The 25601-nt window shown below is 35.6% G+C and overlaps 2 protein-coding genes across 7 annotated transcripts in view; one reads left to right on the top strand and one right to left on the bottom strand.

Annotated features, from left to right (window-relative positions):
* Positions 1–4713: 4713 nt before the first annotated feature.
* On the bottom strand, positions 4714–11265 carry tnni1c (troponin I, skeletal, slow c). Its single transcript, XM_088923493.1, has 6 exons — positions 11125–11265; positions 10603–10644; positions 8721–8852; positions 8307–8396; positions 5035–5211; positions 4714–4815 (listed from the first exon to the last, which is right to left on the bottom strand). The coding sequence occupies exons 1-6, from the start codon at positions 11263–11265 to the stop codon at positions 4714–4716; spliced, it is 684 nt and encodes a 227-aa protein (XP_088779619.1).
* An 11621-nt stretch (positions 11266–22886) lies between these two features.
* c2cd5 (C2 calcium dependent domain containing 5) overlaps positions 22887–25601 on the top strand; it is a 42419-nt gene continuing 39704 nt past the window's right edge. For all 6 annotated transcript variants that reach the window (XM_088923724.1, XM_088923725.1, XM_088923723.1 and 3 more), the window contains exons 1-4: positions 22887–23207; positions 23755–23852; positions 24804–24890; positions 25140–25311. In XM_088923724.1, coding sequence (XP_088779850.1) covers positions 23763–23852; positions 24804–24890; positions 25140–25311 — 349 coding nt within the window. In that variant the 5' untranslated portion in view covers positions 22887–23207; positions 23755–23762. The remainder of the gene's footprint in view (positions 23208–23754; positions 23853–24803; positions 24891–25139; positions 25312–25601) is intronic.

The raw sequence follows: 25601 nt of genomic DNA, 5'->3' as shown, positions 1-25601 counted from the left end.
CATAAACTGGCTATGAATGGGATTCGTGGCATTAAGTGGCAGTAGATAATTGGCAGTAAGCTGTTGGGAGAGGTTGGGTTTCAATGATAATTGTATTTTTAAAGCACTTAACAGTGCTATAGTAAGAGACCTTAGATCCTAGGGGAGAAATTATAAATTTAAATTAAGGGGGAGCTCTATGTAGGGCACATTGTGGAAGTTCAGAGTGTAATTTAGCCAAAACACTAAGTTTAACATCTCTACTCATTAGAGCAAATTCCTAAAGAACTGTTCCCAATCACCCTACTGAGACAGCAGTTTTAGAAATCTTTATTCCAGGGAAGTGTGTTACATACACTGACCCCATTAACAGCAACAGAAACTTGGATTTCCTCCTTCCATGTGCTCACCAAATCCAGTACTGCATATCTCCTGAGACCTGAGAATAACAGCCAGTTAGTTCAACATGAGCATGCACATTTGCAGTTATGTCAGCAATGTGCCACTCCGTCTATTAGTGTGAACTCTCCTGTAAAGCATTGTGTAACTTTCAAAGTGTCAAAAGATAAATGGCTCTGACAGTGTTTGCTTTATATTGTTACAACTTGGGCTAGGGATACAGCGTTAGGATTACAGTTATTGGAAGTGGCTTTTGAGTTGTCTCGATAATATATAGACAATCCTCAAATACCTTGCTAGTGTAAATATTTGAAGGTCTTAGGAGCTTTAAAGCAAGAAAGGAACTGAAGCGTTACTTTGGGTATGAGACACACCGATCAAAGGATCGTCTGGTTTAGCTTGGTTAATTAAGTTCTGGGTAAATGATTAAGAGTCACACAAGGGAAGAGACAGTGCCCAGTGCCAGGCAAGGGGGGGAGGTTGCTCCAATCAGCCTTGAAGACCAGACTCAAGTTCAGTATTTGAACCTTGAGAGCTTGACATTCTGTTGTTTTTCGGAAACTGATTTTCTGTACATAGAGAAACTCTAGGTTAAAAACGGCCTCTCTTGGTTTTTAGATGCATTTTTGGAATAGGGAGATACAGTAGGTCTCCCATTCACTTTGTAACATCCAGATTAATAGAAAGAGAGATTTAACTCTAGGTTGTATTGTGTTTGGTGTAGAAGACAGGTTTATCTGTTTTTGGTTGGTCAGAATGTACAGTAGGCCTTCAAGATGCCTTGTTTGTAAATAGTGTCGCTTGTATGTTATATGTTAATGTTGTGTGTTGTTCATGGAACTCATTCATAGATGCCTCTAATTATACCACCTGTTTGGGTTTATTCTTGGCAGATGCTTTGCAATTTAAGGGTTATGATTATTTGTTTTGTTTATGAACCTGCTCAGTCTATTTCTGTATTTCTCTATTTTTGTAACCCTCCTATATGTAAGAATATTGATTTGCTAAACTATAAGTGATTCCATACTGGGTGAATATGCAATAAAAAGTGTATTAAAAAAACAATAAATTAATGAAAAGGAAATATCATATTTTTTATGTTTATTAACAGAGGAAAACAGATTTTTCGAAGTTTTTTTTTCTCAGAATCACAATTATTGTTAGGTCATTTGCCAAACCTGCTTTATACATCACACATATTAAAAAATAAAATAGTACATAAGGATTTTTTTTAAAAAAAGAGGTTATATAAATAAAATAGCATTAAATAATATGCCACCAGATTTACTACACATTTCTGAATGAAATTCTTGGTTTATAACACCTAAATGAATAAATTGTGCAGATTATTGTGGCCTAGAGACAACTACTGCATAATAAGAATTTAATCAGGGTGCAGTTATAAAATATTACAAGAATGAACAGAAAACACCTACATTTAACAACACATTTATTTGAACATTTTCATACTATACTTCTTTCACTCATTTACAAAGGGGAGATTTTAATAATCTGTATTTATGTTTGTCAGCGCCAAATAATACTAATATTGTTTTCTGTGTTCCAAATGTACAATGAATTTGGTAAATGTTAATTTCCTGTTGATTAATTACAAAAATCATGGTCATTGTCCACTTATACTACTTAAACAAAAGCTTAACACCATTGTATGGAAAGATAGAGAAATTAAATTAGTAAAGTTATGACACTCTGGTTAATCTCAGGTGCTTGGATGGGGACGTTTCTTAGTCTTCCATTCTGGGAGGAGCAAGCAAGGCTGACTGCAAAGTTATGATTCTTTTCTTTGACCTTGAAGTCACTGTTTTTATCCTAAAGACACCCAATTACAGAATCACTATTCAATTTAAGAAATATTGCCTGTTAATTACAACATTGCTGGTTTGCTGTGGAGTGTGTAGGACTACATGGCAGATCAGGTTTCAAAGCAGGTCACATTTATCTGAAAGACAATAAATTATAAAATGTTACAATTAATAGTTAGCATTTCTGCATTCTTTACTTCATTGAAGGGCTTAAAGTTAACACATTTTTATTCACCATTTTTGTCCCTTAAGACATTCATATTATTTTTCCCCAATTTCACAAGTTTGATGTCAACTACCATCACTTAAAATGGATACAAACGTATAATGTGTTCATTGACAGATGTGAGAGAGAATGCTTTTTCAATTTCTTTTAGTTTGAGTTTAAGAGCTAGCACCAACAGTAAACTTTGTTATGTGCTTAAGTGTTTAATCAACTGCTCCTGTTTCATTATAATTTCAACTAGTGTATATGACAGATAGATGATTTACAGATTTCTTTATTAAAGACAGTTATTTTGATCCCACTCAAGAGTCTCTGTAATATAGAAGACTATCTGGCCTTAAACACTAAATCTATTCATGAAGTAAAAAATTTGATTTCTTCACAAAAAAAACTCTTCATAATTATAGAACATACAGACAAAACCAATAGTTTTAAAAATGGCTCACAAAAACACAGTTGTTTTATGCTTTCCTGTTCTGACTGTGGCTTCTCTCTGCTTCTACAGTGACCATGCATCTAATAATGCATTGCCTTGGTTACCGGGCAGAAAAAATAGAATGAGCAGATTGTACACTCTCAACTCCATAATTATTTATTATAAGATGACAACATTTTGGAAGATTAATCAGAACATTCAGATTTGGGTCAACACAGATATTATACCAACTATTGGAAGTTCTTCGTTGAAGTTCAGGAGGGATGATAACATTAAAACCTTTTGCACCAGCTATACAAAATTACAGTTATTCCTGACCATCATTCTCTAAGCTACTGTATATGTATTATAACATGGAAACCCCTGTGTTTTGCCTCAAGAATGCTTCCTCTACCCCATCTCCACCTTTGCTGCTAACACTTGGTTACATCCTCACTCTGTATCGATGTTATAGATTCCTCAGACCATGCTCAGGAACTCGGCCTCAGCCAAGCAGGTTATGCAAAATTGAATTATGCCTAATGTGATGCCATGAGGGGCATTATCCTGAAAGTATGGTACTTTCACAGAAGCATCATCCAGTATGCCGACTCTTTCACTTGTACGAAGATTTCTATAAGAAAACACACAGCACACAGCACACAGTACTCAAGTTGGTGTCAGCTGACAATTGTTGTAACAGGGAACAGCTGTGAGCTATGCTCCAGCCTACATACTGAAAATCAACTACAGAGCCAGTAGTCTGCTAACTTGGAAGAAGTGCAGGGTGAAAGAAGGCTATCGCATTCATAATGCCGAGAAATTGCTTTAGTATTTTACAGAAAGACCTAAAAGAAGAGAGAAGCTGTACTACGGAAAGATCTAAAGTCAGTCAGGACCTCAAATACAAGATAGGTTTTCATTTTTTATATTATTTACCCCTTTATTTTGTAATCAAAATAAATTAAATGTTAACTGCCAGTCTTTGGGTGTGCCTGTGTGCTGGGACTTGCTTATATTTAAATGCCACTTGATGACCACGCCCCCACATCATTACATTAAATACTCAATAAACAGCCTCAAATGCATCTAATTCTCGGGTTTCGTTATTCCTCATGTGCCTTAATTAGTTCAAAACATAAAAACTGAATGGGGGCTTTATTTCCTAATTAAATCATTTATAATATAGGTTTACACCAATAGCCCATCAAGACGTACTCAAATTAAAAAAATAAATACCAGTAAACTAATATGTACACAAAATTTTAAAATACATTACCTGCTAGATTAATAAAAATTGTTATCATATTGTTAATTCCTAGTGGATAGAAAACTTCAGTTACTGTATAATATACTGTATAACTATATAACTGAGAAATCAGATGAGTTGATGACAACATACAATAAAAGTTTTTTCTGTTGAACAATAGCAATTTATATAAAAAACAAGATTTAAAGTCACTGTTCAATTGATTGGGTATCAAAGTATTAAGATGTAAACTATAAGTTTCATAATGGTGAGATGTGTGTTTTCTTTGTGTGAGTAAGGGTTAACAATCTGTTTTAAACAGATGGTCTTTTAAACTATATCCATATTCAAAAACAACCAAGGGGTAATCCAAGAATAATGTATCATATACAGTACTATCAATATTTCTCTTACAAAGTATAATGTTGGGATAGCAATAATTCATATTTGGATGATATATTATTTTTCTTGAACCAATGGCTATACTAATAATTTGATTAAAATCATTTTGCAGAAAGTGAAAGGTAAAGTTGTAGAGTCTCATTCAAGGAGGGGCATGTTCAAGTACCATTAAACCAACACAGGGCATGAATGTCTAAACATCTACTACACCTGCAATGACTTACTGGGCAGAACCAGCAGCATCAAACATCTTCTTCCTGCCTTCCATTCCAGACATGGCCTCCACATTCTTACGCCAGTCTCCAACCTCACTGGTAAGTACCTGGGAGGGAAAAGGAGTTAAGAATTATTCTTCAAAATGTTTCAAAGGAAATATTCTATTTGACAACCAAATTAAAAACACATTGGCCATGGGCATAATTCCTCACAATATATTTAAGTATTTTTAATACATATTACATATTATATATAATCATATATAATCATATTACAAAAACTATAATTCTGGGCAATGCAAAACTGCACAATATACCAAAAGTACCTTCTCTGTGTCTTCCTTCTTCACTGACTTGAGGTTGGCCCTCAAGTCCAGGGATGCTTTATGTTTGGAGCCCAATAGAGAGTGCAATATAGCATCAGCAGAGACACGCACTCTGCGCAAAGCAGGCCGTTTGAACTTTCCTCTCAGGTCCATGATCTTCAGGTTTAGATCATGAATCTGGATAACAAGTAGAAGCACAACCAGCAATGAGTTACAGTATACCTCTAGGAGCTTAATATGAGTGGTAAACTGCCAAACTGCTGAAATCAATAAATCTCAGAAGCCCAGAATCTGTGCACAAACCTGTTTCTTTATTGGTAGGCTAATACTGCTATAATCTTGCAAACATTCTCAACAAATGACTGCCCAAAATACTAAATGTTTAGTTCTGAGACCATAACATTTTATAAGATATGTTTTACATCATGAACTATTTTTAAAAATAAATTTATTGTGAATACCATGAAAAATATTATTTCTTTTGAGACAAGTTCCTGCCAACATTTAAAAGTATTTTTCATTAGGGTGGTGTTGCTGAATGTCCAAATGTCCACAGATACTTATATTGCAGTAATATTACCTTTTAAAAGATGTTTGAACAGAACCCACCATGTTAGCATTTTGCTTAAAATGCAAAATACAGTATATCAGCTAAAATGATCAGTCCCCATAATAGTTCAGGTGGGTAGCTGCGTCAGCATGCGTAGGCTGCAAAGGAACAAGTAATAGGTTTATTCCATGCTGAAAAAAAAGAAGAAAGAGAACACAACGTTTCATCCATGGAACCTTCTTCAGGTGTGAGAGAGACAAGGCAGTAGGCAAAGGTAATGTAGCGGGAGAACAAAGGCTGGGAGGGAGGAGGAGTGAGAGGCGATGTTGATGTTTTCTAGACATCAACTTCTCCATCAACTACCCCCAACTCTCCACTTTGGTTTATTACAAACCCATGGATTCACACAGCTACCTCCTGTATAGCTCATTTCACCCCAAACACACTAAAAACTCTCTCCCTTTTTCACAGTTCCTTAGGCTACGACGATTATGCAGTGAAGACATCGACTTCGAGAACCAAGCCCTCAAAATGTACTCCTTTTTCATCAACAGAGGATACCCCAGCAGTGTGATTGACAGGGCCCTTGCCCGAGCCAAAAACACCCCACGGACCATCAACCCAATCAGGAACTCCATCTGTAACAACCGCATTCCTTTGGTGCTTCCCTACCACCCTAACACACTTCCTATCCCCAGTACTATTAACCACAACTTTTCCATCCTACAGGATGATCCCTCCATTGGGGCCCTCTTTTCTGATCGCCCCATCATCTCATATCGCCGACCACCTAATCTGCGTAACCTCCTTGTTCACAGCTCCCTTGACCGCCCTCAACAACCATCCACACCAGGCAATTTCTGTTGCAACAGAGCTCGCTGTATCACCTGCAGGTACACATCCAACACCACACTCATTCAAGGCCCCTCAGGACAATTCCGGATCACCCAGACAGCATCTTGTACCTCCAGCAACCTTATTTACTGTATCTCTTGCAGTAAATGCCCAGCCATCTACATTGGAGAAACAGGAAGGAGACTCGGAGACCGCTTCAGAGAACACGTCAGGGCTGTGAAGATTAAAGATCTCTCCAAGCCCATTGTTTCTCATTTCACCTCTGATGGCCACGACCACTCTAATCTTTCCGTCTGTGTTCTCAAAGACGGTTTTCCGAACTCATACATCAGAAACTACCGAAACCAAAATTATTCTGCAGCTAGGATCACACATTCTGCCTTCTCTTAACGACAGACTACTGTTCTTTTAAATTTTCTCCATTCATTGGAAGTTTCATTTCACACCTCTCTACACCCATTCTGACTTCACACCTCTTGATTGGCCTCTCTTTCTGTCCCCTGCTCCCACCTCTCACTCCTCCTCCCTCCCAGCCTTTGTTCTCCCGCTACATTACCTTTGCCTACTGCCTTGTCTCTCTCACACCTGAAGAAGGCTCCACGGCTGAAACGTTGTGTTCTCTTTCTTCTTTTTTTTTCAGCATGGAATAAACCTATTACTTGTTCCTTTGCAGTCCCCATAATATTCAGATTAGGACTTTGAGTGGGCCACTCAAGAACATTCTCATATTTTTTTCTTAAGCCACTCCATTGCAGCTTTGTAAATTTGTGCTTTGGATCATTCTCCTGTTAAAAGGTGAATTTTAGAACTTTGCACCTTCTGTGTTCCTATCAATCTAGACAAGCCTGTCAGTCCTGTCCGATGTGAAGCAGAACTATAAGTTAAATCTGCCACCGCCATGCTACACAGTAGGGATGGTGATGATTGAGTGATGCTGTATGCTGGATTTGCATCAGATGTAACACTTTGCATTTAGACCAAAAAGTTACAATTCTTTTCTTGTTTGACCACTAAAATGTTTATAGTATCACTTAGGTGCTTTGTTGAAACAAAATGCAGGATTTGTGATGTTACGATTCATATAAGTTCCATTTGTGAAGTGACCAAGATATTGTTGAGCCGTGAATATTTTCTCTTATCTCAACCAGTACCCTATAGGTCTTTTAAAGTCACTGTTATCCTCACAGTGGCATGACTTAACAGTTTTTGCTTTCCTTCCTGCTCAGTTAGGAGGGATGGCGTGATCTAAGAAGTATCTGGGTGCCATCAAGTTTTTAATAATTCAGTTCACCTCACTAAAATAGATAAGAAAGGTTTATTTTACAACTTTATCTCAGAATTACTTTGAAAGCACCTTGGTCTTCATGGCTACATCTTGCCATTTGAGAGACCTTACAAAGATAGGTGTATCATTCTGAAATCATATGAACTACATAGAGACCCCCCTCAGCTAATTTTGAGGCTTGTTAAGGAACATTTCACAGTTCACCTATATTAATCTAGGTTTGCCGTAACAAATGCTTACTACTTATACAATCACAACTTTTTAAAATTTTGTTTACATTAATTAGCTGTTTCTTTCTTTTTTGTTTTGAATACATCGATTAGGTTTGTGTAGATAATAAATTTGAACTGCTACTTAAAAGTGTCAAAACTCCAAGCATTACAGTGAAAAAATTTTACTTTTGCAATGTATTTTGCTGAAATATCTTCATGCATAAAACATTTTTTGTTTAGTGACTTTTTCTTTCCCTCTGAAGAAAGGCGTGTACTGATGAAAAACAATTGCAAATGTTTAAAATGTTTAAAAACAAGTGTTGAATTGGGTAGTGCAAGGGATCACTTGAGACACTACTCATTCCATTACCTCTCGTGCGTTCTTGTTGACTTTGGCCTCGATGTCATATCGTTCCTCATCCACCACATCAATCTTTTCATGAAGCTGCCTGCACAGTTTCTGTAATCAAGCAGAAGACAATCAAGCTGTTTAAATTTTAGAGCTGTATGAAGATTAGCTTGTGCAGGCACAGTAAAATATATCTTTTGCAGTAATTTTTTTCCACTAAAGAAAATTAAGTGTAATTTAAAAAGTGTGCAAAAAGTACAAGTGTAAATAACAGACAGTTATAATATAAAAGGGAATGATTAGTAAAGTCATCTTAAGGCATAACCAAAGTTACACATAAAAAAACCCAAACGTTCCTTTAGTTAAAAATGTTAGCAGAATAAGCAATGATATTCTCTCCACATACTGGTGTGATAGTGTAATAAAAACCCTCACCTGCAGATCTTCCAGAGTGAGTCCTGTAAGCTGCAGGGGAGGAACTCTTTCAGCCAGATATTTGACCTTCTCTTCATCCCTGTCTACCTTCTCTTTTTCCAGCTCCTCTTTAGCTTTACCAAGCATTAGCATCTGCAGACAGGAGAAGTTGCCTGTTACTGCAGGAACTGCAAAGGAGCAGTGTAAAGCACCACCCCTGTTCTCCTTTCACAATCCATTGAAGTTCAAGACCTACTTTATACAGTATTTGATCTTAAATTATTTTTAAAAAGCATTTATTATCTCGGCTGGCATGGTTGTGTAGTGATTAGCATTGCTGCCTAACAGTGCTAGAGCCCTGGGATCAATTACTGGGGTGCAATCTGTGTGGAGTTTCTAGGTTCTCCCTGTAGATAGATAGATACTTTATTGATCCCGAGAGGGAAATTCCAGACCCACTGTACCCAAGTGGGTTTCTTCCAGATGCTTCAGCTTCCTCTCACAGTCTAAAGGCATACTGGTAGTTAATTGGCTTCTGCTTTCTTACCAAAAACTCAAACACACATTGAAATCTACCTCTACCTTACATGTCAAAAAGCTCACTCCCCATAATTTCTATCCTTTTATTTCATTCTGCTGATGCATGTTTTTGCACATCTGGTGTTGTTTTGCACATTACCTGTTACCTTTTTGTTGTTTTGCACATTGCCTGTTGTTGTTGTTTTGCACATTGCCTGTTGTTGTTGTTGTTTTGCACATTGCCTGTTGTCTCTGTCTTTCTTTTCTTATACAATTGTATTGTTGTTTTTTGTACTACTTATCGTCTGAAAGCTAGCTAAATAGCATTTCATTATACCATACACCTGTATATGAGTATAATGACAATAAACTTGAACTTGAACTTGAACTTGTACTGGATAAATGAATGGCTGGACTTATTATCTTATTATCTTTAGTGAGACTTCTACACAGCTGTTTATGCTTAGGTGTTCATTGTGCCCTGCTACAAGTTTCTTCCAGCATCAGCAGAATGTCTTAAACCTAGAAATGAAACAACGGGAGAATCCAAATAACCAAATTGATTACGGCTGTGGCCTCTTAACTATTTATCTATATCAATCTATATACAGTTTGTGCATATAGGTGGATATAAATATGTGCAGACGGTGTAAACAATGAGTAGCTGTGAGTGAGCAACAACAAAAATAACTGTGGTTCAAACCTCAGTACAAGTCCAGTGGCACAATTTGTTTTTGCAATGTTTTATTTTGTGATAAACTTTTCTTTATGAGTTTGCCTTTTTGGTGTTGTTAAAGGGCCAATGATGAGTTTAGGAAGAAATCTTGTAATTTCTAGTAAGGTGGATATGTATTTTCACAGCCTGTGTTACTTTTGTAAAACTTTGCGTTTCCCACAAAGATTTGATAATTTAATATTTAATACACATGTGACTTATGCAAGAATTGCAATCACCACTGTAGGTCTGCCTACTGTATATAGCACCCCAACCACCCAGGTGTGCCACAGTATACTGTTTTTAACTGACTGAACATTAACAATTTAAAGTCTTCTATTGTGACAAAGATATGGTATTTAGACATAAACTATTTATACATAAACTATATGGATATATATCCAAATATTAGCTTTGGATTTTGACCTACACAGTAAATATAACTGAAGTGAAGGATTTACCTCTTCACTCTACACCACAGCAGTCTGACTGGGAATGAAAAACATTTTCGTGTATACAAATTAGAGTAAAAGAAGGCTATCAACACAATCATTGCTATTGTGGCTGCGCTTATTGAGAATAAAAACAACAAGCAAACATTTTATTCCATATGGTACTTGGTGACTCTAAGATGTCAGGCCAGTACTTACAGTACTAAACACACCATACCTTGAGAGAAAGCTTTCGAGAAGCTGATATCTTTGACTTTGGCTGTCAAACAAAGAAAAAAGACAACATTATTACAGGTATATAAGAATGCGAAGAACTTATACAGTACTTCATTTCTGTTTTGTTTTTGGACATCTTAGGAAATGACTATTCAATTTAGTGTTTTCACACCCAAAGCATAATTTTACTACAAAACAAATAACTACAATTACGTGGTATGAAAGTAAGAAAGTATGGGCCTAGATACAATGTTGCTTATTTAACCTTTTGAGATTTCATAAGATACAGTATTTATTGATAGTAGTTGAACTACTTTTCAACATGAATTTGTACTGTATACAAAACCAAAATAAAAGACCTGCACACTCCAGGCCGAGCACTGTAAGTTTGATTCTCAAGCTTATGTAATGATCCCAAAGAAACTCTTGTTATTGCAAGTCATGCAAAGAGAGAAAAGAAAAGACAAATTCTTAATCAAAGCTGAGGACCTACTGTAGGTGTCCTAGCTGAAAGATACAGTACCTTGGCATGGGTCTCCACTACTGTTTTAGATGGGGGTTCTGTAGCAGGAGACGGGGCAGCCTTTTTTGGGGGTGCTGGCTTGGGGGGCTCAGGTTCAGGTTCTGGTTCAGCTTCCTGCTCCTCCTCTACTACAGTCTCCATTTCAGTCTCTTCAATGACAGTCTCAGTGAACAGCTCTGCCTGCAGAGACAAGTGAAGACTTGATTATATAGTGCAATCTACTTACCACATTTCTTGCTCAAAGCAATGTTGAATAATAAATCAGCATTCTTGTTTTGTGAATCTTTTACTGAAAGTTTACTGAAACAAACTGGAATAAAAATATATAATTTATTGTTTCTAGATTATAGAAATCGCATGACTTAAAAAAGTATAAATAGCTACTGCATGTATGCTTCAATTTCTTTGTGAGAGCAATGGTGTTCTCTGGTAGTTTAAATAGTTGGATTTCATTCCCCATTTATATTTTGGTCTCTGCAATGAAAATGTGTGCATTACACTGAAGAATTTTGTTTTGAAATTAGATTTAGTATCCTTTTCCTCTACTGATTCTTCTTTTTATTTCTGACAGGGCTTCAATTGATAATTTGGCAGGCACTGTATGTTAAATTAATTCATGGAGACTCCGCTCAAGCTGAGTGAAGACCATGTCATGTGGTTGTCGTGTTAGGTTCAAGATTTGAAGCTATGAGAACAGATGAGGGCCAGAGGAAACCTCAGGAAAACTGAGGGGCTTTGAAAATATTGTTCGCTACTGGGATGGTGGAACAAGCAGCAGCAGAAATTATGCCAGGCACAACTGACATCTGTAAATTCATTGTGCTGGTAAAAAACAAACCTAAAACAGGCCCTTGCACTAGATCTATCTTCATCTGTAGTGGGCGACAAGAATACTGTTATGTATTCCTGTCCTAGCACTATTGTGGGATACTGCTGTGTAAAGGAATTTTCATTGAATTATTTGCCACCAAGCACCAACAGATGCAATCACCTGTCATGATGTAGGGTGCAACTGTGCCTTCTTGTAAACTACACTGGTATTCTATGAATTCTTTTTAACAATAACCCAGTAACACAACATTTTCCATCATTGATTTCTGGATATCTTTACCAAAGATCATCTGCCAAAAAAGTGAACTATTTTAATTTGAGATAGAAGACAAGGTGGAAATTGTGTCACAGCAACATTGTAAAAGGCTCAAATAAATAGATATGGACCTCATTGAGCACATGTGGACAAAGCATAGTAATCTCATGTGGACTTTTGGGTAAGTAACATATACGTGATTAAATAAGCAAAATGGGTGAAATGGCCTGTTCATATTTTTAACATTTTTGCTCTTATAGTCTGTAATTAACATTAACTAACTTTAATGTCAATACCGTTTTAAACCTTCTAAACTTTCCAAACATAAAACAGTCACAGTACAATCCTATCATCAATAATATTAAGTATAAAGGGTTTATTGTATTTCTTTCTTTCAGTTTTACTGTGTTAGCAGGCTAAAAAACTTCTTTCTAAAAAGAAAATAAACAAATACCATTAGCTAACACGTTACTTCTTTATTCTTGCCAATAGTGTCAATACTAGGCTAGACCATATAAATATATAATTATGTTAGCTGGAACATTACAAAGTCATATGCTATGAATATGAATAGAATATGGGAAAAAAGAGAATAAAAGAGAAAGACTTACCTCTCTTTATTTAAGTATTTGCAAAAAGGGAAAGGAAAAATTGTTATCGTTGTTTTAGAGACAGGAAAATACAGTATCAAAAGCTTTTAAATGGATGTCAGCATCACATGAAAAACAATAGCTATATTTCTTGGTCATCTTCTGCCAAATTACATCTGCCTTAGTACAATTTATCTTAAAAGTCATTCATACATGTACTGTACTGAAATTAATCACTGTACAAAGAAACTTTAAATATTTTTTTTTTCATTACGTGGTTCCATTCCTGACAGTTTGTAGAATTCAGGTAAGAAACACTAAATAACACTTAAATATGCAATTCTAGCGTTTAAAACAATTCCAGCATGTACAAACATATTTCCATGAATGCTTAAATCCAGATAACACATTTGCTATGATTATGTATTTTGATTCAAGTTAATATTTAAAACCAAACAGGCAGTACTCACTGGTCATCAGTCATTGTTTAAACTTAACCTGCGAGAAAATAAAAAGATACTATAAAAAAGAAGTGTTTAGATGCTCGCCGCAAAGTGTTGCTTTAAGTAGGGAAAATATCTTATCAATGTAGTGATAACTCATCAGTACTCTTTACATATTAAATTATTAAAAAATATTAATTATTGAAAAAGCTAAAAACACATTATAAACTGATACAAAAATTCTTAAATAATAAAATAATCTGAAATAATCCCAGAATTACATACAAAAACAACCCTTGAAAAAATATTATACTGCTACTTACCTGTGTGCTTTACAGATCGATAATGTTTCTACAGCCTGTGAGTAACAATGGGTGTTTTTGTCTCTGCTCAGTGACAGGACAATATATATAGCTTGGAACAACTTGTGGCTGGTGCTCAAGGAATGAAACACCCGGCCCGACAATGTGACAGGGTTGGGGTGAACATTAAGGTGACCAACAACCTACGTTCCCGGTTACTTTTACTTGGAAAACAACACTCTGATGACTTTTGCAGCTCAGTGATCGAATGCATTATCACACACTTCCATGAATTTCTGAAGAATGACAAAAATAGTGGTTCACACACTATAAATTATTTTTGAGGTAGTTACAATTAACTTTTTATTATCCCCAGGTGTCCATTACAACAATACAACAAAACAAACACCAACAACAAAAAGTTTAGGACACACAATATTTCAGGAAATGAAATAATTATTTTATATTATTTAAGAGTGAAATTACACAGGGAAGTCTATTTCTCTTACACTTCAGGACACAGAAGCAGTAGTATAAACACACAGTGAAAGTGGTGTACCACACACCCCTAAATGCTGTTAGACTTTATAAATATCTTATATATATATAGAATACATTTATGTTTACCTGATTTACCCCAATTATATTGCTATTTATGTTCATTATTTTCCCTAGCTCATACACTTTTCAGTAATGATTTTAGCAAACCAACAACAAAAACGTGTTAAAATAGTTATGTCTAACTTAAATAAGCTAAGGTTCCTTTGGAAAAAAAAAATCTGATGGTCTTTTTTAAAAGTAGTCTCACAGCATTTATCCTATCTTAAATCAATCCAAAATACTTGTGATCATCAGTCTGACCATTTATTACAATGTTGAGTCATTTTGTTCTCAAAACATTACACTCCAAAGAGAACACATTGCACCATTCAATAAAATAATTTAGAATAGGTTAAAAATATTATTCTGAGTTCTTTAATAAGATGACCAGGGGTGCGTCTTCAGGAAATGTAAAAACAAAATGTAGAAAAAAAGAATGAACCTTGTGGTAATCCAACAGAATTGACACATAGTCCACTGCAAAGACCTATTCAAAATGATAGTGTGACATTACTGGACAGTGTGGATAATAGTCTGCATTATTACCCATATCAGGCTTTGTACATGAGTGGTAGTTTAAGCATTTTTATATTACATCTGCAGTGGCATTTACATTTTCCTTTAATTTCATTTTCAAATACTGGTATTTATGTATCCCATGACAGTCTTTGTCCCAAATTTGTACAAATTATGGTACTGACCTTTGCAACAGAAAAGTAGTATTAACAGTTGTCATGGCTTTATAAATTTGGGATACTGATATATTTTTTCATGTCACATCTTCTTTTAATCTACTTCTCATGAGATGATCTGGAGGTTTTCATAGAATACTTGTGTTTGAAGCTTATCTGTCTATACCAGTCTCACCAATAAAAGTCAAGTCCATTTGTATCTGTTTCATTGTCTTTTAGTGGGAACACATGACAAAAATGTTGTCATCACAATCATAGTCTACAGCTTTTCAAGCCTTACCAGATGTCTATACTATTTATTCATAACCTTTCCATGGCTATTCATAACCTGCATTCAACATGTACAGTATGTATAATACCTGCTGTTATATTTATCAGTTAATAGCACAGAGTGTGACACAATGATTGTATGTCATGGTAAAATAGTTTCCCATGCATGGATCAAATAAATCTGGATTAATCTGAGCTACTGGAATTAGTACAAAAGGATTCTTGTCACCATGGGAAAAAGTAAATGATCATCTACAATTATCAGCACTTTTCTTTAAATATAGATCATAATTAACTGTTATTTCCAGCACTTTATATTTTCATCTCTATATAATCACTTTCTGTAAATTAATTAGCATCTTCCACAGATCTCTAATGGTAGATATAATTGGTTTAACAATCCATAATTATACTCAACAATTCAAAATCTTTTCATTTAAAAAAATGTTTGAGGGGTAAACTTACAATGATCGAGGTGCAGTATAAAAGATTGATTATGATTCCGCTTTGTTATTTGAGATCTTGTACTAATTTTCTGGAATAGGAATAGTTTTGCCATTCCAAAACATTGCCAGTATGGGTCTAGATTAGAAGGTAAGCATTCCTAGACCTTTTTAAAGTAAAAACACATTTTATTCTTGCAAACCTCAAATATCCAACAGTAATCCCATATAGGAATTATAGGATATAGGAATATCCGATCTGGATAGGAAATGAAAATCTTCTGGTATACCTGGAAATACCTGGTATTTTGAATAAATTCAACTCTGGCTTGTGCAATCTAGCCTATCTAAAGTTTTACCATAAACCAATATGGTGAAGAAATTTCTGGTAAAGCAAAAGGTCCCTGCTGCCATTTAAAACTGGTTTAGGGTGTGCCACCATGATTTCAACAGGAAGAATTGAAAAAAGGATTTAATAGCTCAGAAAGAAATGCCTGTGTGCACTGCACCCTGAAAGAAAATGAACTCCCTGGGGCTGGAAAGCACACAGTGGCTGCACCCTTCAGCACCCAGTCAGCCTGAAATACACAGTCAGAAAACAATCATGAACAGGAACTAACACAAATTTTTCTAATTTTTCTGTCATAAATATATTCATATACCACTTGAGTTTATAACAAAAATACAGGTATCCCTATATTGAATATATTTATATATTTATTTAAATCAGAAAAGCTCAAATAAAAACCAGCTTGAGAGAAATACACTATTATATAAACATCAGCCATGATACCAGCAGAACAAGCATAACACATACAGCTACGATACATTTAATTAGATATTCTTCAGTCCTTTATGTCTTCACATATCCATTACAATTATATTTTTTGCATGGCCTTCTGTAAATGCATTTAGGGAAGATTATACAAACGTGCCAAAACCATTTGTCAGGAATTGGATATGTGAAATAAATTAGAATCCAAACATTACCCCCGTGTGTGTCATTTTGGTGCAAGGTTAAAGTGTTATTTTAACATAAAGACCAATTAAATAACAGGACAAAATGAAATGAATTATGTCTTTTAGACATAAGGCTGGAACAATGAATAGCCCTTTTCACTGACAGAGCCTGCTTCTTACTTTAAAAAAGAAGGACATTTCAGTGGCAGATGTTTTAGAACCTGAGATGACATGACATGGGTGACAATACCTCAGTATGCACCAGCTATTTGATAATAAATCTTCACATTGAAAAATGTTAAGCCAGTAGCTATTCAAATAGAAGAAAACCATTTACAAATCACTGGTAATAAGATGGTGCTTCACAACATGAAACAATTGGATGTAAAGGAATGAAAAAGTAATCTTCCTTATACATAGCCTTCTTTTACTGTTCTTCTGATGTTAAATAGCTGGTTTGCCCTCTACCAAAGCATGCATGCCTTGACAAGTAACCTTGATACAGATGAACAGTATTTTGCCTGTGAGGGTAAAAAAGGATGTCATGGATAGCATAAATTCTCAGATCGCATAACATCATAACTAAATATATCTGGCTATATTAGCACATCTCCTCCTAAGGCAGGCCTAAATGACCGACAAGTCCAGTGGCTTGTCATTCAATTTATCTTAATCCACTAAACACAGAAGGCTTAATTTTCAACAGCATCTGCTTCCTTCCGATAGTTATCTGGAATTAATTTTCCTAAAAGTATTAAAAACAAAACTGGCCAGTAAAGCGGTGTATGAAAAATGCTTAGATTATGCTGGAGGTTGCCGCTTTTTATGTTACATGGCATTTTTTACTCAGAATATGTTCGTAAATGTATTGCCTGTTCCTTATTTCACATTTCTGAATTTGTATTTTTTATTTCAGTTAGCCCTTTGATGAATATGGAAATTCAATGATAAAAGAGTAAACAACAAAGCCTTTGATTAAAAAGATGTCAATTCCTGTAATTATTTGTCCTTTTTCTTAAACATATGCAGGGTGGTTTAATGTTTTAGTTATTTGCATTGAACTATTAAATTTTTTAAACAATCTGTCTGTAATATGGAAAATGAAGAGCATAGTCTGTTTCCCTTTACTTTGGGCAGAGATGGCCAATTTTGTCTAATCTTTCTGTTATTAAAATATAGGCATGCACTACTTGAGTTTCTAACACAAAATCCAGGTATCTCTATATTTAATATATTTTATATTTTAATCAGATGAGCTCCAATAAAAAACAGCTTGAGAGTAATACACTATTGTATAAACATCAGTCAAGCCTTTATTACCATAACGTTGCAAAGGAACAAATTAAGGATTAGGGTGGCGAACACCCGTATAAGGCTCCACAGCTGAAACGGTGTGTTTCCTTTCTCTTTTCAGCATGGAATAAACCTTTACTTGTTCCTTTGCAGCCTACGCATGCTGACACAGCTACCTACTTGAAATATAACCATAATGTTGTCAGGAAGCAATACTGAGTTAAAGTTAAAGAAAAATCTAAAACTAAAAGGTCATACTGTATGGTTTCGGAAATACCTTTATTTAAAACAAGACTTATCCTAGTGTTTCTTCTGGTATTAATTTATTTGTTAGTGATATTTGGGGTGATGTTTTTGGTAAAACATAAAACAGGACTTCCCTATCCCTGCCATGATACCTATACCAGTGTGTCTGTTGGTTTTTGCTCCAGATCAGTATTTGATCATTTAACTGAGCCCCAGTTTTAACTAACAATTTACTATTTATACTCTGCAGCTGTATATAATTGTTAGATTTGCTCACAAATGCATATGTAACCTTATATCTATATTGTGTTAACAGCAGACTACGCAAATAAACCATTTTATTAGTTCAGTTACTGTTGAATTAAACAACAGAAAGTTTCACTTCTAGAGTGAAAAACAGCTGACACTGGAATTGCCAGGGTTAGAACTGGGATGTCTTCACAGAGAGCAATGCATGATACAAACAGTGGAAAACCACTGAAAAGCTAAAACAACACATGCTATCAGCATGAAAAACTTTTTTCCCAAGGAAATTGTCCAGTAGTAAATATCTTTGAAAGATGCTTCATTGTTGTTTTTTAGCCATTTACATTGACAAAGTGTTATTGTTATATAAGTTTCTAAACAATGCAAAGCTTGAAAGCGTAAAGCCCACCCTTCATTGGGATGAAAATTAAATTCACAATCAGCAATTCTCGAAGTTTCTTACTTGGTTACTGGAAGGTGTCGCTTTTTTGGATGTGGTGCCATCTAGTGGATGAAATTAGATCTATGTACTGCAGTTTACAGAATTTTGTTTTCAATAAATGTATCTTGTAATAATAATATTAAACTTTATTGTATATAGCGCCTTTAAAGGTGGCTTCTCAAAGCGCTTTACAGGATGACAACAAACAATAAAAAGAAGAATACACAAGATAAAACACAATTACAATATATAGAGGAGACTGTGGATGGTGGTACTAAGAAAACCAGAGGGGTGAAGAATGGAACCAGTTAAGTAAAGGCTTTTCTAAAGCAGAGGGTTTTGAGTCTGGATTTGAAGGAGTTTAGAGAAGGTGACTCTCTGATATTCTTGGGGAGAGAGTTCTAGAGCTTGGGGGCATAACAGGAGAAGGCCCTGTCACCCATACAATGTAGACGGGCTTGGGGGGCAGTAAGGAGAGCAGAATTAGAAGAGTGAAGGTTGCGAGGTGGGGAGTAGGGCAATAATAGTTCAGACAGGTACTGAGGTGCCAAGCCATGCAGAGCCTTATATCTTGTTTTGTTGTGGCAGTTAAAGTACTGTATTAGCTTAATGTGCCACCTTCAGATTTATTAAAAAAAATTGGAGAAATTAGTTTAATCAAATGTCTTTTAATTATGGACACTACCATTTTCTTAATGGTTTTGAGCACTTACCAGAATGACACTATGCATATTTCTGGGCTATACAGTAGCAGCTCACTCCAGTAAAAACCACCACACAGAGCTCCAGCCACCTTTCACCTAACTATGAGATTTCAACTGGTTACTGGGATATACTGATGTTGTAAAATTGTAATCGAGGACCCCAGGTCCTCATTATCTCAATCATGAGTCAAACACCTTGATGATTTTTGTAAGAGCAGTTTTAATATGCCTTGGTATTTAATCTTGCACTTTACTTTGTTTAACAAGGATCTGATGGGTGTTTGTTGCTGGTGCTTAGTGGGGCAGTTGTGCTGATCGGGGGCTACTGCTAATGCTTTTTCAATGTTTCATCAATACAACAGAGTAGTGGTTAGTGTCTTGGACACCTGGTTGGAAGGTTATGGGTTTAAATTCAGAATTTAACCTTTTTGGTGGGATTCTGACTTTGAAGCATTTGGTCATAATACCACAGAAGGTTATGTTGCACCATTGGCCCCTTAGCCCAGCACAGACATCAAATACTTCTGATTCCTCTTGTAGTGAGTTGGATTACTATTGAGACAAAACATTATCAATGGGGTGACATTAACATATCTCACAATGGTCTAAGCCTAGCTCACGTTCACTGTCAGTGGGTGAATTGGTGCTGGAAGCTGAAACAGTCGACACTGCTGTCGTAAAATTGAGCATGAAATGCCACATGCCAGTTCCAGGGCTTTATGTTTACTTTAATTTTCAGGCCTTTTCACCACAAATTGTTTAGTAACCCCAACCTTCTGTCTTGTGCTACTCTTTCTATATAGAAAAATAAATAGCAAGGAAGATGCCATTAATTAAGGGAGATATAATGTATAAGGGTGATTGAATATTGTGAATCTGCAAGCTAGTTGAAAGCATTACTTTCTGCTAAAACTAATTAATAATTAGCACACTGTCATTAATATACTCTGGCACTTTGGGTCAAATTTGCTTTAATATTGCTAATTGTGAGACTTGCATTGGTATTTACACATAAAACATACATTAATTTACAATAAATTGCTTTACACTGTATGCTCTCTTCAGTATATATCTAGTACCATGCCAAACGTTCATTTTTAAGGGAACATCCAGTGCACCACTGATTTGAGTACTCTGATTAGTTCTGTACTCACTATGAATGCATGTTTGCATAGAAATGTTTATTTTTTTGTTAAAAACTGGCAACATGTATACACATACAGTGGTGTGAAAAAGTGTTTGCCCCCTTCCTGATTTCTTATTTTTTTGCATGTTTGTCACACTGAAATGTTTCAGATCATCAAACAAATTGAAATATAAGACAAAGATAACACAAGTAAACACAAAATGCAGTTTTTAAATGAAGGTTTTTATTATTAAGGGAAAAAAAAATCCAAACCTACATGGCCCTGTGTGAAAAAGTGATTGCCCCCCCTGTTAAAACATAAATCAACTGTGGTTTATCACATCTTTGGAAAGCTGAGTACAATTTCTCTAGCCACACCCAGGCCTGATTACTGCCACACCTGTTTTCAATCAAGAAATCACTTAAATAGGACCTGCCTGACAAAGTGAAGTAGACCAAAAGATCTTCAAAAGCTAGACATCATGCTGCGATCCAAAGAAATTCAGGAACAAATGAAAAACAGAGTAATTGAGATTTATCAATCTGGAAAAGGTTATAAAGCCATTTCTAAAGCTTTAGGACTCCAGCGAACCACAGTGAGAGCCATTATCCACAAATGGCGAAAACATGGAACAGTGGTGAACCTTCCCAGGAGTGGCCGGCCGACCAAAATTACCCCAAAAGCGCAGCGATGACTCATCCAAGAGGTCAGAAAAAAACCCCACAACAACATCCAAAGAACTGCAGGCTTCACTTGCCTCAGTTAAGGTCAGTGTTCATGACTCCACATAAGAAAGAGACTGGGCAAAAATGGCCTGCATGGCAGAGTTCCAAGACGAAAACCACTGCTGAGCAAAAAGAACATAAAGGCTCGTCTCAGTTTTGCCAGAAAACATCTTGATGATCCCCAAGACTTTTGGGAAAATACTCTGTGGACTGACGAGACAAAAGTTGAACTTTTTGGAAGGTGTGTGTCCCATTACATCTGGCGTAAAAGTAACACAGCATTTCAGAAAAGGAACATCATACCAACAGTAAAATATGGTGGTGGTAGTGTGATGGTCTGGGGCTGTTTTGCTGCTTCAGGACCTGGAAGACTTGCTGTGGTAAAAGGAACCATGAATTCTGCTGTCTACCAAAAACTCCTGAAGGAGAATGTTCGGCCATCTGTTCGTGACCTCAAGCTGAAGTGCACTTGGGTTCTGCAGCAGGACAATGATCCAAAACACACCAGCAAGTCCACCTCTGAATGGCTTAAGAAAAACAAAATGAAGACTTTGGAGTGGCCTAGTCAAAGTCCTGACCTGAATCCGATTGAGATGTTGTGGCATAACCTTAAAAAAGCGGTTAAGGCTCGAAAACCCTCCAATGTGGCTGAATTACAACAATTCTGCAAAGATGAGTGGGCCAAACTTCCTCCACAGCGTTGTAAAAGAGTCATTGCCAGTTATCACAAATGCTTGATTGCAGTTGTTGCTGCTAAGGGTGGCCCAACCAGTTATTAGGTTTAGGGGGCAATCACTTTTTCACACAGGGCCATGTAGGTTTGGATTTTTTTTCCCCTAAATAAAAACCTTCATTTAAAAACTGCGTTTTGTGTTTACTTGTGTTATCTTTGTCTAATATTTCAATTTGTTTGATCTGAAACATTTCAGTGTGACAAACATGCAAAAAAATAAAAAATCAGGATGGGGGCAAACACTTTTTCACACCACTGTATGTACCATGGTCTCTTTTTCATTACTCATCGTTTGGTTTGAGGCGTGTTTCTGCGTCTACATTGAACTACTAGACATGATATATAATTGTATTGCACGTGTATTTGTCGTTAGAATACTACTGACAATAATATAAGAAACAACATTTTCAAAAAATTGCAATTATTCTAATAATTAAAATTCTAACGATAGCCATACTTAAAAAAGTAAATTACCGTTTAATTCAGGGTATTTGAATTGTTCTCAATGTCTTTGAAAAGATCCCACTCACTAGAATTGGGGTAATTAGGACAACTCCAATTTTTGTATCCGCAGCAATTTTCAGGTTAATTGTTTCAAAATGATCTGTTCATGGCTATGAGTTATAAGTCTGTATTCAGAACTCCTGTCTCCACAAAGTACTATAACTTACGCCCCTTGATAAGTAAAGAATATACGTAAAATAGTGCTTTTGACAATTATTTTTCAAGTTTTTATTTGTAAAGCCCAACAATGGCTAGATTAGAGCAGTGTGCTGCTAGCTACGGGTCGCTTAATGTAACTAGCTTCACGCTACTCCAGATTAGAGCGCTGCAAAACTACCCCGGATATACTTGCTGTATACCCGGAAGTAGTTGTTTGTGACTTTCAATTTGTTCCTGAGTGATTAACAGTCGTGGTTTTTAAGGATGCATGGATTTATATCGTAGTATGGTATAATAAATCGTCTTTTTTTCTGGCTTTTGGAATTTATTGTTAGAACCCCATTCATTCATGAATTTTAGTATGTGCATAAAAGGTTAAAGTATAAAGCCAAATCATCCGTAGACCACTCTGCATTTTCATGTTATGGGCAAGAACAGGAGGCTAAGCTGTTGGAGGTTCAGTAATGTCAGACTGAAATTTCCTATTCTGCAGCAAGTTTATGTAACATAGTACCAGGTGAGTACAGTTGGTCTCTAATGTAAAATTGCAAATTATGTCTTTTATTGTCTGTCGGTGTTTTCAAACAGGCCTGTCTTATATTAATTCTAATGTGACGGAAGAAGCATCCGTAAGGCGACGTGAATTATTATGGAGAGTTGTATTTTGTTTCATTTATATAATAAATGGTAATGTAAAAATTTTATCAATGGATCAGTGCAATCAGCACAGTGGATTTACTGGGTATACCTGCGTCCAGAAAAATACATTGCTGTCCTATTACACTGCTCATTATAATCGCTTTATAGTTCTCTTTTCCCTTTTTCTATTTTAGATATTAAAACATTTGTAAAAATAAAAGTTTATAGCGCAAGAATAACGAAAATCATCGTTTATGCAACACGGTAGTGTTTCTAGGTGCAAGGTACTGTCACGAACAGCTGTCAGCAGCATTAGGCACTTTAGTTTTCAGAAGCCGGCAGCTTCCATTTGCACCCGGAGAAAAGTTGATATTGGCTGTATGTTATTCTTTAAGATATTCTATAAAGATATGTTTTCTTAACAGGAGTAAATATGCCTGGAAAGTTAAAGGTCAGGATTGTTGCTGGACGGCATTTGCCTGTCATGGACAGGGCCAGTGACCTGACAGATGCTTTTGTAGAGGTTGGTATAAAAAGCTGCTAAAAATTGGTTGTACGTTTATTTGTATTTGAACGTCCCATATGTGTATGTTTTTTACACAAACGTCTGTTTGTGTATATTTGTTTGTAAGTTGCATACAGAATTTCATTTTGTTATTCTTGTGTGTTCATATATTTTTGTGTACATCTTTTGTCTGAAAAGATTACTTTATATAGAGCCCAAACTAAGAAACTTTAAAATGTTAGAAGATTATAAATAATTAGATAAAGACACTCATCCTTTATTATTCGAGCGCTTTACTTACAAGTACTCGCTAAAAAGAGCGGTACATCTACAGATTTGTTTTTTGTTGTTGTTGTACGAGTTAACTTCCCTCACTAATACGAGTTCCAAGCGTGTAGATTCGTTCTTCCATTTTATTTTTTTGCTCCTCTTGGCTGTTGTGATCTTAGTAGAAATTATGCTGTAGAATAATATTTTGAATCCATAATTTGTAAAGATAAAATTGATTCACAAATATTAAATGAAACCTTTATTTTGAGTATGCGCACTCTAATACATATTTTCCTTATCTCAGACAGCTGCTCTTTTACAGTTATGGGTTTTATTCCATGACTGCACAAGATTTATTAACTAACATACTAACATAATAAACAGTAATAAAATGCAACTCATTTTATTTCTCAATTTTATTTCTCCACATAACTGCTTTATATTACATTTAAACTATCAGTTTGCATAAAAAATTGTGTTAGTTAATTTTACTTCTTGTGACATAGATTTCTAAGTGTATAGTGCAAAACTATTTTGATACATAATATAAATACCTAAACTCAACTAAATTATGTCCAATTTCAAGCACCTGGAACAAATCATGTTTTGAAATTTAGCATCGCTTTTACAGAAATTTTGCTTGTGTATTGCAGGATGAGTCTACTATTTATTTTGGTATAAATTATTTGTGTCTTCCAGGTGAAATTTGGAAACACAACATTCAAAACTGACGTTTACCCCAAATCTCTCAACCCACAGTGGAACTCAGAATGGTTTAAGTTTGAGGTAAATTTGACTGAAAACAAATTGTGTGTAAGAGACAGTAGAATTAAAGATAGTGTTTGGCCTGTAATCAACCCCATTTTTTATTTCTACCTATGTAATTTATTATTTGTATTTTCACAGAACCGATTGGAAAAGGGAACATAAGCATTAAATCAATGAAACATGGGGAAGCATCTGAGAGGGATTTACAAACAATGATTGTGATGTTGATAATAAGTAATATGTAATAATTCCTTTACTGAAATTCAGGTTGATGATGAAGACTTGCAGGATGAGCCCTTGCAGATCACAGTTTTGGACCATGATACCTATAGTGCTAACGATGCTATAGGGAAAGTCTATATAGACATTGACCCTCTGTTATCCAGTGAAGCGGCGACGGTTATTTCTGGCTGGTTCCCTATTTATGACACTATACATGGTAAGTTCATTTTTTAGCGAAAATAAAAGCTGAATTCTTATTAAGTATACAAAAAGGGAGGACGCACAATTATTGTGTCTTATTTTAGTGAAGGTTTAAGAAAATGCAGTTGCTTTTGTCTGTGAATGCTCGCGTCCTTGGATTTTTACTATGCCATGCACTGTGAATTGTGTGACCTTATAAAGACAGGTGTGTGCCTTTCTAAATCATGTCCAGTCAAGTGCATTAGCCACAGGTAGACTACAGTCAAGTTCTAGAGACATCTCAAAGATGATCAAAAGAAATAGGAT

Source organism: Atractosteus spatula, chromosome 8 (genome assembly GCF_055471065.1).
Source record: "Atractosteus spatula isolate fAtrSpa1 chromosome 8, fAtrSpa1.hap1, whole genome shotgun sequence".
In the NCBI taxonomy this organism is placed as follows: Eukaryota; Metazoa; Chordata; class Actinopteri; order Semionotiformes; family Lepisosteidae; genus Atractosteus; species Atractosteus spatula.
This window is presented reverse-complemented; position numbering and strand designations above follow the sequence as displayed.

Bases quoted from the DNA above. Each gene is read 5' to 3' on its own strand.
- tnni1c (XM_088923493.1), bottom strand. From the start codon at position 11,265: ATGGAGACTGTAGTAGAGGAGGAGCAGGAAGCTGAACCAGAACCTGAA. The intron at 8,853-10,602 runs GTATGGTGTGTT...TCCTGTCTGCAG, and splicing joins CTCGAAAGCTTTCTCTCAAG to ATGCTAATGCTTGGTAAAGC. The intron at 5,212-8,306 runs GTAATGGAATGA...CTTGTTATCCAG, and splicing joins TCAACAAGAACGCACGAGAG to ATTCATGATCTAAACCTGAA.